Source organism: Pinus tabuliformis, chromosome Q, assembly GCF_031772625.1.
Source record: "Pinus tabuliformis cultivar Carrire ecotype Pingquan chromosome Q, CPIR1, whole genome shotgun sequence".
Classification (NCBI taxonomy): Eukaryota; Viridiplantae; Streptophyta; class Pinopsida; order Pinales; family Pinaceae; genus Pinus; species Pinus tabuliformis.
In genome coordinates, this window is record NC_142296.1 from 49636030 (window position 1) to 49652165 (window position 16136).

The window sequence follows — 16136 nt, forward strand, 5'->3', positions numbered from 1 at the left end:
AACCATCATGTGGAATGCTTGTGGTGCAATCTCTTTGTGTAAGGACTAGATTGCAATAGGTGTGATGTCATTAGAAGTAAAATGGTTATGCCAATTTTAGATTGGGGTTATAATAAAGATTATGAAAAAATATCCCAAAACTTACACCCATTTCAAATATCCCAAAACTTACACCCATTTCAAGTTAAGCCTTAAAACCCTTGTGATAAATTCTTGCAACAAAATTATTGCTTTGTTTATGAACCTCATTGTAGTGGGGCTGAGATCATTAGAAACACATGGGTTATCCCATTTCTATATTGGATTGTAATGACGATTCTAATCAATATTGAGGAAATTTGTGGCCTCGCAACTTTAGTGGGGCCAAATAATGAAATAATTGGAAATAGATAGCACAATGGAAATTGTGATCCAAAGATAATAAAAAGATTATGGAGATATGTGCAAATATTAAAGTGGACAACATTGAATTTAGTAACAAAGTGGAATGTACTGGAGAATATCGTAGAGAAATATTTGTGTGTCAAGGATGCTTAAAAGGAACGTTATACATTGTAACTTTTAGAACACAACGACTTCTAACTTCTCTTTGATGACTCTACTCCACCATGTGAAGAGAACATCATTAAGGGAAGACATAAGACATTGATACCTTCTAGTTTCTAATCCATATGGGATCATTATATTATTTTTCATCCATCTTGATGCTTTTAGGGTGGAAAAATCAGAAAAATCAACTTACAGGAGTAGTTTTAGTGACGAGAACCAGTTTGGAGAATTGGTTTCAAAAACCTTCGGGGTCCATTTAAGGCCGTAAATTATTTTTTTTTGGGTGTAAAACTTTCCTTATTAAATGTGGCACCCCCTAGTGCTATTCTACACTAAAAGACCTTTCCAATGGTGCAAGAATCATGTCAATCAGAGTTTGGATGCAAAATTTATGCCTTTCGGAAGTTGATCTATCATGATTGCCCGCCATAATTTGAGAGGATGCTATGTCAACCCCTATTATTCATGGAAAAAGGTTGAATGGGTCAAATTTAACCACTAATTGACTACTAAGTTGTGTTATAATCGAACCACTAGTGTAAGTTTTAATCCTGTACAATAAATTGTTACAAACTATTCTTAACAAATTACAAAGATGCAATGGAAAACACACACATTAACACATAGATTTTACCCTCGAAACCCAAACCAAGAAAAAAAGAATTATTTTTCAATATGTTATTCTTTACAATATTGCAAGATTATATATATATGAAACACATGGGTCATCCCATTTCTAGATTGAATTGTAGTGACGATTCTAATCAATATTGAGGAAGTTATGGACATTTAAAATTTGTGGCCTTGCAACTTTAGTGGAACCAAAGAATGAAATAATTGGAAACAGTTAGCACAATGGTAACTGTGATCCAAGATAATAAAATGATATGGAGATATGTGAAACTATTAAAGTGGACAATATTGAATCTAGCAACAAAGTGGAATGCACTAGAGAATATCGTAGAGAAATATTTGTGTGACAAGGATGCTTAAAAGGAACATTATACACTATAACTTTTAAAATACATCAACTTCTAACTTCTCTTTGATGACTCTACTCCACCATGTGAAGAGAACACCATTGAGGGAAGACATAATACAATGATACATTCTAGTTTCTAAACTATGTGGGATCATTATAAATTTTTCATCCATCTTGATGCTTTTATGGTGGAAAAATCAGAAAAATCAACTTACATGAGTAGTTTTAGCGACGAGAACCAGTTTGGAGAATTGGGTTCAAAAACCTTTGGGGTCCATTTAGGGTTGTAAATGATTTTTTTGGGTGTAATACTTTCCTTCTTAATTGTGGCACACCCTAGTACTATTCTACACTCAAAGACATTTCCAATGGTGCAAGAATCATGTCAATCAGAGTTTGGATGCAAAATTTATGCCTCCTGGAAGTTGATCTATCATGATTGCTCACCATTATTTGAGAGGATGCCATGTCAACCCCTATTATTCATGGAAAAAGGCTGAATGGGTCAAATTTAACCACTAATCGACTACTAAGTTATGTTATAATCAGGCCACTAGTGTAAGTTTTAACCCTGTACAATAAATTGTTACAAATTATTCTTAACAAAATAGAAAGATGTAATGGAAAACACACATTAACACATATATTTTACCCTGGAATCCCAAACCAAGAAACTAGATTTTTTTTCAATATATTCTTCTTTACAATATATATATATATATATATATATATATATATATATATATATATATATATATCACAACATCCATGAACCACCAATCCATTTACCCTAGATTAGAATACAACTGTAGTTTCTTTACCGAAACTATAAAACCATGGGCTTTAAACCACCATGCACCATAAAACCACTTAAGGCAAAAACCATGTGTTGAAAATCACCAAAAATGGATGCAAAAAACTGCCCAATCTTTTTTTTCAAGTGTGCTTCCTAGAACCCCTACATAGGGAGGTTTCTGCCCCTACAAATTCTTCGAGCAGGGGGGTTTCACCCCATTGCACCTAATGCAATGTATAGTGAAAGGTTATATTTCTGGATTTATTAATTTATTATTTTCTTTGCTTATGCATGCAATAGATAAAATGTGGAAAATAATGAACAATGAAAAACAAACACACACCAATCACAATGAACACCAGATATGACCTAAGAAACCCTTTCAAGAGAAAAATTAGTTGGAAGGTGAGGTCGCTCTGATCTCTCTTTCTTCAAATGGAAATGATGCAAATACAAAGGAGTGAGACGGGTGGTCCATGGGCTACTACATAACACAAACTCTCTCTATTCTTCCTTCTCTTTATCCACTCTCAACTACTCTGCTCTACTATGAAACAAAATGCACTTTAATATAATGGAACCCCTTTTCCTCCTAGTTGTTTGGTATGGGTTATATTCTTTGCATGACTACCCTTGGATAAATTTTTTCATTAGATTAATTGTAATGAATGTTGTAGTGGAATATCTACATTGGTTTACGAATTAGTTTATAATATGACTTTTCTACAATGGTAGTGTCTAATCTAAACCTATCCTTTTATTACTATCCATGCGATATTCTACTACGAATGATTTTACTTATTTAGATCCATGTGACTTTGGTGGGCATTTGGATCATAGTACATGGCCATTTGTCGAGCTCAATTTCCATAAATTGGAAGTCAATGTTATTATTATATTATTATCATATTTTATTGTTGTGGGTTTATCTCTTAGTCTATTCACCAAATCACAATCAAAGTAGTGCTATTAGAAGTAGAGTGACCATGACATCTTATAACTAATATCATAATAAATAATTAAAGAAGCTTCACATAACTTATACCCATTTCAAGTGAGGGCCTCAAAATCCTCATGGGAAAATCTTGCAATGTAATTGTCTCTTGGTTTGGGGCTTCATAACCCTCATGGGAAATTTTTGTAGTGTAATTATCTCTTTGTTATTTATTTATTTTATTATTATATTTAGATTTTCCTATCGCAAGTTTTTTGCTTGTCTTATTCACTAAACCACAATCAAACTAATGTTATTAGAAGCAAAGTCGTTGTGGCATTTTAGAATTGGGGTCATATTAAAGAATTAAATAAGTATAAAAAAAAAACGTACCCATTTCAAGTTGGGACCTTAAAACCCTCAAGGGAATTTTTTATAGTGTGGTTATCTCTTTATTTGGTATCTAGATTTCAATAGGACCATTTCCATTAGAAGCAGGAGTGGTGGTGTCATTTCTAGATTGAGACTATAGTAAATATTTTGAGAAATATCACACAAGTTACACCCATGTTGACTTGGGGCCTTAAAACCCTTGCAAAGATTCTTGCAACATGCCCGTCTCTTTATTTATGAACATCATTTATCATTTTTTTTGTAAATTAAAAATCTTTATTACCACAAAATGCTTCCAAAACATAGTACATTGTCCAACCATGCAATGCTCACTCTTTGTTCTTTGAAGCTGGTTTCTTTTTGTCTTAAAGGAGATCAAGGATATCACACTCAAAAAACAAAAACAAACATTTTGTTTATAATATAATAGTATAAAGCATATCATGAGACAAAACAACTAACAAACATGCAAATAGTTAAGAATCCAAGGAGGAGATAGGATTTGGGTCCTTCGCACTCGAATCAGGAGGAGTAAGAGGACCATAATCGCATTGAATATGGCCTTCTATATGAGCCAATATTACATCTAGTCTATCCATGTAGAAATGATGGTTTCTCAGAGTTCTCTTAATGTTTTCCAATGTGGTAAAAGCGTTATATATTTCCACCTACTTGTCTTTCAATACCATGTCAAGTAGAGTTTTCATTTTCTAGTGCAATGCAATAGAGCTCAGATGTTGCTTCCTTCGTCCCCTAGTGTGACAAGGGTAAGGAACCTAGCTAGAGACCTCTTCTAAGATCTCAAAATTAGAATGTGCTTATCACTCAACACCCACCACAATTTCCAAATTTCAGATTCGCCCCCGAGTCTTAGGAGGGAGCATAGTGAGGAAGGCCTCAACTGCTTCCTACGCAAATAAACAAGCCCTGTGTTGGCCCTGAGGATCTTTGCCACTGCCTCCCCTCCTACTGCACATATGTTGTCTTGGCAGCATGACACACAGGAGAGGCACACTAGCAAGACCAACATCATTAGAAACAAAATGGCTATGTCATTTCTAGATTGGGTTATAATTTAATTAATCTAAAGGAAGTTAATGCCATTTAAAATGAATCCTAGTCAAACTATGATCTGTAAATTGTCGTGGATATTCCAATGGACAATTCATCACAACATATGTCATACAAATATAATGAAATCTATAATATGAGGGTTAATTTCCTTAGATTCCATATTTATTAATTACTATCTTTTGCTTATGCATGTAATACATAAAATGCGGAAAATAAAGAATAATGAAATACAATCACACACCGACCACAATGAGCACAAGATATGCTCTAGGAAACAATTATGGGAGAAAACCCCACTTGAAGGTGCAACTATTCTATGCTCTCTTTCTTTGGAATGGAAATAATGCAAGTACAACTTGGCAAAGGTACTCTCCATGGACTTGCATGAGACATGTGGCTTAATAGGCCACTATCAAACATTAAACTTGCTTTGTTATGCTCTCTCACTCCCACTCCCTGTTGCTTTACTCTACTATGGAAAAATATACAATCGAAATGAATGGAACCCCTTTTCCTCCTAGTGGCCCAATTATAACATAGATTGATAGCTAACTAGGGGTCATCCTTCAACTCTCAACTAGAGTTAAAAACTTGAACCTTCTAGAGTCTTCTTCATAATCCCCATGTGGGTATCCCCTTTCCCATGAGTAATGAAGGCTAACGTGGTAACCTCTTGTGTCATGGTGGTCAAACATTGTATGTTGATTTCCAGGAAGCATAATTTTTGCACCCAAGCCTCGATTGACACAATTCTTGCACCATTGCAAAGGTCTTTGAGTGTTGAACAATAAAACATGGTTTGTACTACCAAAAAACATCATCTAAGACCTTAAATGGCCCTAAAAGGTTTCATACCTCAATTCTCCAAACTGGGTCTCGTTGATGAAAATGCTCCTACCAGCTCATTTTTCGCTTTGAAAGCATCGAGATAAATGAAAATTATATAATGATCTAATCTGGATCAAACTAGATAATGGCATTATTGGAAACAATTAGGATAATGTCAACCATGATCCAATAGAATAATAAAATTCTATGGATTTATGCAAATATTAAAGTGGACAAAGTTAGGTTTAACATAAAATGAAATGTACTAGAAAATGTGGCAGATAAATATCTGCATGGTATTATTTCAAAGATGCTTAGAAGCAATGGTACATGAGAAATTATAATTTTGGAAGAAGGGAACTACTTCTAGCTTATCTTTAATGACTCTATTCCACCATGTGATGAGAACATCATTGAGGGAAGACATGAATTGGTGACACTTGCTATTTTATAATATGAGTCTTCTATAAGGTAGTGTCCAGTCTAAAGCTACCCTTTTATGGCTATACGTAGGATATTCTTTTTATGGATGGATTTATTTATTAGGATCCACATGACCTGGTGGTCATTTGGAGCATAGTACCTAGACATTTTTCAAGCTCAATTATCATTAGTTGGGAGTCAACATGAGCACTTGGATATGGGATCTAGGTTTCTTTATGAGCTTTCTAGGCTATTTAAAAGTTGAGGCCATCACTTGCACATGAAACCTTGGTTTCCTTTACTACTTCAGTGTTGTGATCAACCACTATACATGGGAACTTCGATTATGAATATACATATTGGTACAAGTGTCAAGGATAATCTTTATCAAAGGGGAATGGAATGGTGGGAACTCCCCCATGGTGTGATATGGGCCCATGGACTCATTAGAGTTAGGAATATGATCAATATGGTGGTCATTTAATGTGGCTAGAATAGGTTCACAATGTTAGTTATTATTAAATAAGACTCATTAGATAGTTTACATTGAATAAATGTAATGTGGCCTCACTAAATATGATTCACTATGTAGTCAATAATTGGTTATGCAATTGAATTTTCTTTCCTAAATTTGCAACAACTCGCCTTAAATAGTCTACACACTGAAATCACTATTATTTTGGACTTTGCCACAATCTTAGCCTTCTATTCCAACTCCATCAACATCCACCTCTAAGCAACATGTGAGATATTATAATATCCTCCTTGGATGTTGGTACTATATGTCAACAAAGAATATTGCACATTCCATTATAATGACAATTGTCATTACATAACAATTTGGAAGAGTTGAAGAGCTTAGTTGACACAATAATCTAGAATTTAGGCATTACCTAACATTTGGATTCATTATATTCCCATATACATTCAAAATCAAAGTTATTTATCAAATCAATTAAATCACCTCATTTTGATTGCCTTGATTAGATTCCAGTGAAAAAATTACCTTCAATATAATTAATTTGCTATCAACATTACAATTGTAAATTTTGATCAAACCACAAAATATGTTTAAATTATAGAATTTTGAGTTAAATAATTGTAATTTACAATTATTATTATATTAGTGATTAAATTACACCTAAAATCATACCAAAAACATTAAAAATAAAACCATTTAATTAATAAATCCAAAATAATGAAAAAGACAAACTCCAACTTTAAAAATTTAAAGAATTATAAAATAATGTTAACTCTAAAACCATAAATAGAAAAAAACAAAACACAACACACAACACTACACTATGTATGAGACCATATATATATAACATTAAAGCTTTGAATAAAATATGATTAAGAGATTGAAAAAAATTGTATGCTACCAAAGGCTTCACAGAAGTTAACATAATGTATATAATGCCAAGAATGAGTTGGCCTTTTCCATAACAAATGTTTAGTGAAGATTGACATTCCAAGCTACAACCATGCACATAGAATGTTGGGATGTGCTTATAGCGGTAGAACTTGGCACATAAGTTCAAAAGCTAGGCATATGTTGTGTTGTTTGCACCAAATGCTTGCCCTAAACCTTGATAGGGTGTTTTTCCTTAGACATGCCTTGACTCCGATTAGTATTTTTAGTATGTGTAGTGCCTAGGGATAACGATTAGCACAAATGGCAAAGGGGTTGAGCTGCCTTATCACATATATAATTATTGAAATGCCACATGTATGTAAGTAAAAAAACAAACTATATCCCACTAGAAAAAACAAATAACCGAAGAGTGAAAAGAGATAGTTAAACAAGGAAAAGAAAAGACATTAATGTTGCTTAAGCACTAGCTTGACTACACCCTTGCACACATGTTCCAAAAAGACATTGATATAATCCCTGTGCTCCTACCAGCCCACAACCCAACAGTGACAACTATGACTAGTTTTTACTATCTAGAATTCCATTTTATAAAGTGGGAATTTTGATAGGGCACATGTCATTCCAAAAGTTGATGCAACCTTTTCTTTTTGGTGGGGTCCTTGAGTGTGAATAGCTTTTTGATGCCACCAAATATGCACTATTATTGTATTGTCTATTAATGTATTATGTGGACCACTTAACTAACACTTACTACTTACCATTCAGTTGGACCAACACACATGATATGGGCATATGATCCCATGGAGATCAAGTCCACGTTCTTGGGATAATAGAAAACAAGAGTTATAAGCAATATAAACATTTATGTATAAACAATTCAGAGTTTAATTTTTATTGTGGATTATAATGAAGAGAATAGAGAGTCCCTTAAGTTTAATGATTCAAAAAGTATAGGTAGTTGAGGGGACCTTTTAAAACCATATTGTATTGATATATTTATGAAACTTTGAAAAAAGCGTATGTCATTATTGATTTTGATTTTTTTTGAAATTTTGTTTTGCAATTCACATCTATATGAATTATAGAATAAGTCTAACAACTTTAAGCATTGTTGGCTGATTTGATAAAAGAGGAGTTTGAAAATTGACTCCTAAATAGGGCTCTTATGACAATGACATGTGACAATGAACATTGTTTACTAGTGTTATAAGGTGTTTCTATGAAAATTGTTTGTAAGTGTTTCTATATATTGGATTTCTTTTGGGTGGTATAAATTAAAAGAAGATTTGGAATATAAAATATAATAGATAGGCTCTTATGACAATGACAAGTGAGAATGAACATTGTTTACTAGTGTTATAAGGTGTTTCTATGAACATTGTTTGTAAGTGTTTTAAAGTGTTTCTATATATTGATATTTCTTTTGGGTGGTATAAATTAAAAGAAGATTTGGAATATAAAATATAATAGATATGCATATGAAGAGAGGTTGAGATATTTTAATATTTTTTAAATTAAAGGTAGATGTTATAATTTTAGTAAAAAGAGTTGGTTTCAAAAGATATAAATAGAATATAGTTATTTTAAAGCAAACAATGAAAACACTAATAAGGTGGTGGATTATAAGTGGAAGTATTTCAAATCAATTAATATTTTAAGTGGATGTATAAATATGTATTTTTAGGTATGGATAGGATTTAAAAACTTATTTTCACACGCTTTTTGACTTTTTTCTTTTTCTTTTTCTTTCTGTCTGTCAAGTTGTCTGTAATCTTCCAGACTTGACCTGTGATTTGAGTAGCCACGACTCAAGGGCATCTAAGTCGTCAAAGTCATCCGGGGATCGCACTCGGCCTGGGCCACACCAACCCTTAGCTAACTGGATTTTTTAGCATGTCTCCTCCCCCTAGCATACAACCACCCCTCGTGAGGTTTGATGTGGGACTTGACTTTTATGAATATTTTTTGTTTTTTACCATATTATTAATTATCTCATTTATAATACTTTTTCATTGAGCGGAGAGACTCATTCTACAACCCAGTATGAGGGGATGTGTAAGGTTGTCCGTGCCCCTTTAAAATAAAAATAAAAATAATGTTCTATATAGAAAAATAATGTCTGCTATAATTAAAAAAATGAATATGTTGTAAAGTAACTAGAAGTAAAAAAAATGTATGAATCGGATGTTTAAATCTTATACTTTTCAAAAATATTTCAACAAGAGATTTAAATAAACTATTTGAAGATCTATGTTAACTAATTTGTATCTATATATAGAAAAAAAAGGTTAAGCTTTTATGGTTAAAATTTTTATTTGGTCCTATATATACTCTATTTAGCATTCAAAAATACAATTTAAATATTGAAAAATATCACATTGTATTTTGTACTTTAAAAAAATTTTCACTCTAAGAAATTTGATCCCTCTCTGGTCATGCTAGATAAATCTATGTTGATTTGTAATCACATTTTTTTTTGTTAGAAACTTAGCAATATAATGATAAAATATTTGTCCATTCTTTGTCCAACAAGTCATTTGGTCTTTCTGGATGTTTAATAAAATTCTATTTAAAAAAAAAAATACAAAAAAATATTTTATTTATTTATATATATATATCCATCCTTCTTAAACCCCACCAGGGGCTTTTTACAAGGATTACTTGCCACATTGTGCGGCATGTACCCATAGCTTCTTTTGGCTCATGGTATGTACCCAACACATCCGAAAACCCTAGAGAGTTAACATAACCATGGTAAGAAATTGGTAAGCATGGTTAGAAACACAACATCATTATAACCCTAATAATTAATTGAAGCAATGTGGGGGAGTGGAGTGTTCCCATATGAACATGGGGGTGGATGGGAGGGCTGACCGCCTTGGGCCCACCGCACGTTCCATCGAAGCCGCCCAGATGACGTGGCGCAATAAAGAAAAAGAGAGAAAGGAATCACGGACGGCCAAGATGCGACACAACAGACGAAACGGACGGCCCAGATGGCGGAAAGCCTGTCTGTCAGACCGCCCTAGCTTTTTCTCACCCTCTTAAACAATTATAAAATGGAAATGATTCCTTCCTTTTGATCTCCGTAACTTTTGATTTATTTTAATTAAATATTAATTTTGGCGTAATTCGGTTTGAATTTATGTGATCCGGCATGAGTGGTGCGCAACCTTATTCTCTCTCACAACCCAAAGCCTTTGTATAACCACTCGAGCTGAGGTCAGTGTTGGGAGAGTCTCTGGCGTTGTTGCTGCTGCTGCCCTTCTAAGCTGAGGAGGATCCGACGAGCAGGATCGATACCTGAATCTCTCTGCAATCGTCTTTACTCAAGGTGCTTTCTCTTTCTCTTTTTTCTTGCTTTCCATTTGAATATTGGTTTCATCTATTCTCATTCCATGGCGGCGCTACAGATCTGATCTGATCTGTTTTCATGCCAGCATTTTTCTCTTTTGGGTTTCCAGGATATGGTGTTATTTTGGGTTTTTATGAGATCGAAGGATGAGTTTTATTAAGTGCTGAGCATTTTGCTATCTGGGTCGGTCTCAGTCTTCGGATCTAGCCGTGACAAAGTGTCTTGTGCTTTAGATCTTAAAGTCCTATTTGCGCTTTTTGCTTTCCTTTTCACAGATCCGTGATCCTTTTCCTGGTATGGTATGCTTCAGGCTTTAGATCTTGAATCCTCATTCCTTGTATGAGTCTGGGCTTAACATAACTCGTGTCGAGGTTAAGGGATCTTCGGATCTTCACTTCTTTGAAGTTTCTTTGATGCCATTATACTTCTATGCTTTAATCTAAGTTGATATCCTTACTGTAACTGTGTATCCCACTATTTTCCTATCATCCATGCTAGATCAGGGGCTCCGGAATATTAGATCATGTTGTAGTACACTTCATTGACATCTTGGGTCACAGTTGCATGGTGATTTTTTCCTTTCGTAAATTGACCAGAATTATTGTCATGCCCGTGGAGAGGATTTTAGATGTTCTTGCATTTTTTTTTTTTTTTTGCTTTGTTTTGTTCCTAACCTCAAACCCTTACAGATACTGTATATACTGAGGGCGTACACAGTAATACCTTACTAGAAATGGATAATCGGAAGAGCCAATTGATTGAGACTTCCTTGTGAATCATTTTTTAATTGAATCTGGATCAGACTGCTTTCGCTTTGCTCTTGCAAACGACTCGTATGTGCTTATCAGGTTTATGAGTTCACTTGAGATCTTTCTACCTCATCCAGTCAGGCTGTCCCTAGATGGAGCAGGAAAGATACTTGGCCTGGTCTGGTCCTGCACTGCTTGCCTTGCATGGTTGTTTCTGTTAACCCTGTAGGTGAAGCAGCGATGAGTAATGGTATGTTTGTAGTAAATAATCATCTTTCTTGCTTGGCTGTATGTTTTAATTCGGGATCAATCACGTCCTAGGTAGGATAATTACGCAGAGCCTATATTTAAACTAGGCATATGCCATAGACGAGTCATGGATTATTTGGGATCTGTTCCAAAGATGAGGAATCTGTAAACTCTACTTCATATTTGATTCCCTCATAACCACAAAGAATACATCATTGTTCGCACTGGTGGCCTAACACGTTAAAGACATTGCACTTTAACTGTATTTGATAATCCAATTTCCGTGGAATCATTTAACTTGATTTACAAATACTATACAGGCTCCGACAGGGCCAAAAGTCAAAATTGGTCGCTGTTCGATGACCGTTCTTAACCAGCAGTTGTACAGCTGTTATTGCCACATATAATATAGAACAGTGGTAGCCCCCAATTTCACGAACACTGTCTTTTATTTGGTTAGATCCCCACTTCCACTTTCTTTCATGGATGGTTTGCCTCAGTAATCTGTAATTGCTTGCATGGATTCCATGTAAAAAAGATCCTACACGCTTAAGTACTATACCATGTCAAAGATCTTGTTCCTATGCTTGTTGATACAGAGTCTATATCTCTAGCGAACAGATCTGGTACATTGACATGTGTCTTGACTCCAGTTAATCGCAATTACTATATGACTTCAAAACTCTTGTATTTTATAGTCATTGTGTCCTGATCTATTATACAATTGTATAGGCAAAAGTGAACCTTTGTACACAGCAATTTTACTTTTTTAGTTTTTTTACTTGTCTCTCATTTTATCCAACACATTTGTGGTGGTATATCTTGTAAATCCTTTGATGTAGAATTGTGTGTGAATATTTCAAGGGATTTGAGTCTTGCATCTGTTGGCATATAACTCATATAATATAAACAGCATTGGTACTGCCTGTTGAGCTAATCCCTTGGGTTAAACTTTTTTTTTAGCTGAGTTGTTTTTTTGTCTTGAAGTTGGACCGTTGACTTTCATGTTTATAACAGAGTTTATTGTGACGGTATTCTGGTGTGATATCATCTAGATATCTGTTACTAATCACAAATAAGATTGGTTATTATTCTAATAGTTGGCCCTATGGTTATCCAGTAGTCAATATATTAGTTTGTCATTTAATCGGTTCCCCTTGTTATAGTTGCATTTTGTACATTTGACAGTTGTACATTGTTTATTTTAGGGAACTTCCTTATTACTCATCATTACGTTACTTAGCTTGCTTCTGGTTGCCTTTGTTTCTGCAGTTATCTAGAGGAAGATGGCTGACGCTGAGGATATTCAGCCACTCGTATGTGACAATGGAACTGGAATGGTTAAGGTAAGTTTGTTCTTGGATATATTGTCTTGTGAATGAAGTGTTGACTAGAGTTACTGGATAACATTGTGCATACGTATTGCCTTCATAAAATCTTTAGTTTGATACAGGTAATCTGGCGTTGTTTGTTCTTGAGGTGATTTAAATTTAAAATGCCCATGCCTTGTTTCTCTACAGGCTGGATTTGCAGGTGATGATGCACCAAGAGCAGTGTTTCCCAGTATTGTTGGTCGTCCCCGACATACTGGAGTTATGGTTGGCATGGGACAGAAAGATGCCTATGTGGGTGATGAGGCCCAGTCAAAAAGAGGTATCCTTACATTGAAATATCCTATTGAGCACGGTATTGTTAGCAACTGGGATGACATGGAGAAGATCTGGCATCACACATTCTACAATGAGCTTCGAGTTGCTCCTGAAGAACATCCTGTGCTTCTTACTGAAGCCCCTCTGAATCCCAAGGCAAACAGAGAGAAGATGACTCAGATCATGTTTGAAACTTTCAATGTGCCTGCTATGTATGTTGCCATTCAGGCAGTTCTGTCTTTGTATGCAAGTGGTCGTACAACTGGTGAGCATGTGATTGCTTTGATTGTTGAAAATTTTATCCTTCCTGATTGTAAACCTTTGCAAGGATTGCTAAGGGTTTATAATAACTGTGTAATTCACCTATGTTTCAGGTATTGTACTGGATTCTGGGGATGGTGTTAGTCACACAGTGCCAATTTATGAAGGATATGCCCTGCCTCATGCTATACTTAGGTTGGATCTTGCGGGGAGAGATTTGACAGATGCATTAATGAAGATCTTGACAGAAAGAGGGTATTCATTCACCACCACTGCAGAGCGTGAAATTGTCCGTGATGTGAAGGAAAAGCTTGCATATGTGGCTCTTGACTATGAACAGGAGCTCGAGACAGCTAAAAGCAGCTCTTCCATTGACAAAAGTTACGAGCTCCCTGATGGGCAGGTGATCACCATTGGTGCTGAACGTTTTAGATGCCCTGAAGTATTGTTCCAGCCTTCTCTAATTGGGATGGAAGCTGCAGGTATCCATGAGACAACGTACAACTCCATCATGAAGTGTGATGTGGATATTAGAAAGGATCTATATGGAAACATTGTGCTTAGTGGTGGGTCTACTATGTTTCCTGGTATTGCTGACCGTATGAGCAAGGAAATCACTGCACTGGCTCCCAGCAGCATGAAAATCAAGGTGGTTGCACCTCCAGAGAGGAAGTACAGTGTCTGGATTGGAGGTTCTATTTTGGCATCTCTCAGCACATTCCAACAGGTAACTTACCTCTGTTTCGATGATATGCAGCTACTTATGATTTCTTATTACCTTCTGTCAGTATTGATGTAATGTTTTCTGAACTATTCACTTCTCATTGTTCTTATTTTGTCTGAATTGATTGGCGCCGATTGCAGATGTGGATTGCAAAGGCTGAGTATGATGAATCTGGTCCTTCCATCGTCCACAGAAAATGTTTTTAAGTTCAGTGCTTATGTTACTTTAGTGCTTTGTGAAGATGGGTATTCTAGAGAATGTTTGCTTGAGATGGTGGCAATAGTGATAAGGTCGAGATTCAGTTATTTTTTATGCAAGGGTTTTAGAGAATATATCTGTGTAATTAGATGCTCTGAAGCATAGTTTTGTGGCTCTGTTCCACAGTTATTTGTGTTTGTATTGCTAGATGTGACCAGAAACCTATCTGTTTCTCATTTTTTTGATTTGAACCCTGTAATGTTATGCAAGAAGTAAATGTTGAACATTCTATTGAATGAATAGTGGGATGATGCATCTTGAAACTTGAGGCTAGCTAGTATTCATGTTATAATATCAATGGATATTTTCTTTAATGTATTTTCCATTGTTTTTTATATATTGCTTTGCAATATTGTTATGTAAAATTTGTGTATTAGGTGCTTATCATTTTGTGAACTATTTTCAGAATAAATTGGCATCCGGAAATGATTTTTTTTTCTTGAAATAATTCCCTTCCCCTTTAGTGTCAATTGGCAGCTGCAATGCCTGTTGGTAATTTGGCAAGACTTGGTTGGAATTGATCAATATGCCTTGGAGGAAAGGATTCAAACCAACCCGGTTATCTCTCGAGTTCTTGAGCGGGATGAAATGTGTAAATGATACAGATGCATTGATTTATTATAATATTTGCCAAAAAAGCAGTAACCAATTGATGCATTGGGACTTCAATATATATATACTATTTATATAATATCTGAAAAAATATTTTTAAGCAATATATATGCAATAATTCAATTCCAAATACTTTGGATCTCCAGCGTAAGAAGTTGAAGTGTTCTTGAATAGTTGTTACATTGAACTTTTACATTTTCAATAAATTGTAACTTATGGTTTATGGTATGCATATGTAATTCTAAAATATATGCTTCGAATATTTATTCGCAAGGACACATCGAATGACGAATCGAATACGGAGTTACATGTTAATTGCAGTCAATAAAAGTGAGGCGCTCCATAAGCTGATTGTGGAGCAATCTGTCTGTATTTGGATGTGATACGCTGATTGTGGAGCAATCTGTCTGCATTTGGAATGTGATAGACCGCTTGTGGAATAAATTAGTTGTGGTTGGATTGGTAGAGCAAAAGGCCAATAATTGTAATTTAAATATTTTTAATAAATTCAGTAAAACTCGAGATCTGAGATTGTATTACACCGAAGTGGTGCTTAAATATTTGGAGAAGGCCTTTGATCTTAAGGAGTGCTAATACATTCTAGAAAATATAGTTTTATAATGTCCATCGCTGATGATTACAAGTGTTTTCCACCTTGAACGACTTTCATGTTAGACATGGCCTGATACTGGTAAATACAATTATGTGAAAGCCATAGTAGGATTATTGATGCAGCCAGTGGCTATCAACAGTGTTCGTTACCTTGCAACTTTCATGTTAGACAGTTTACTTGACAAAATAGTGTTGATTGTGCTCTTACAAGGGTTTGTTCATTTCTATTGTTAAGTTTGGTCAAGTGGTCACATAGCCCACAAAAGTACTTACGAGCGTTTGTTCATATCTGTTGTTAAGTTTGGTCAAGTGG

The 16136-nt window shown here is 34.8% G+C and overlaps 1 protein-coding gene across 1 annotated transcript; it reads left to right on the forward strand.

Annotated features, from left to right (window-relative positions):
* Positions 1-10474: 10474 nt before the first annotated feature.
* Positions 10475-14917, forward strand: LOC149218248 (actin). The gene is made up of 5 exons (XM_089383864.1): positions 10475-10688; positions 12980-13053; positions 13228-13621; positions 13731-14344; positions 14482-14917. Exons 2-5 carry the CDS (start codon positions 12994-12996, stop codon positions 14545-14547), a joined length of 1134 nt encoding a protein of 377 aa, XP_089239990.1. The 5' UTR covers positions 10475-10688; positions 12980-12993; the 3' UTR covers positions 14548-14917.
* The last annotated feature ends 1219 nt before the right edge of the window (positions 14918-16136 follow it).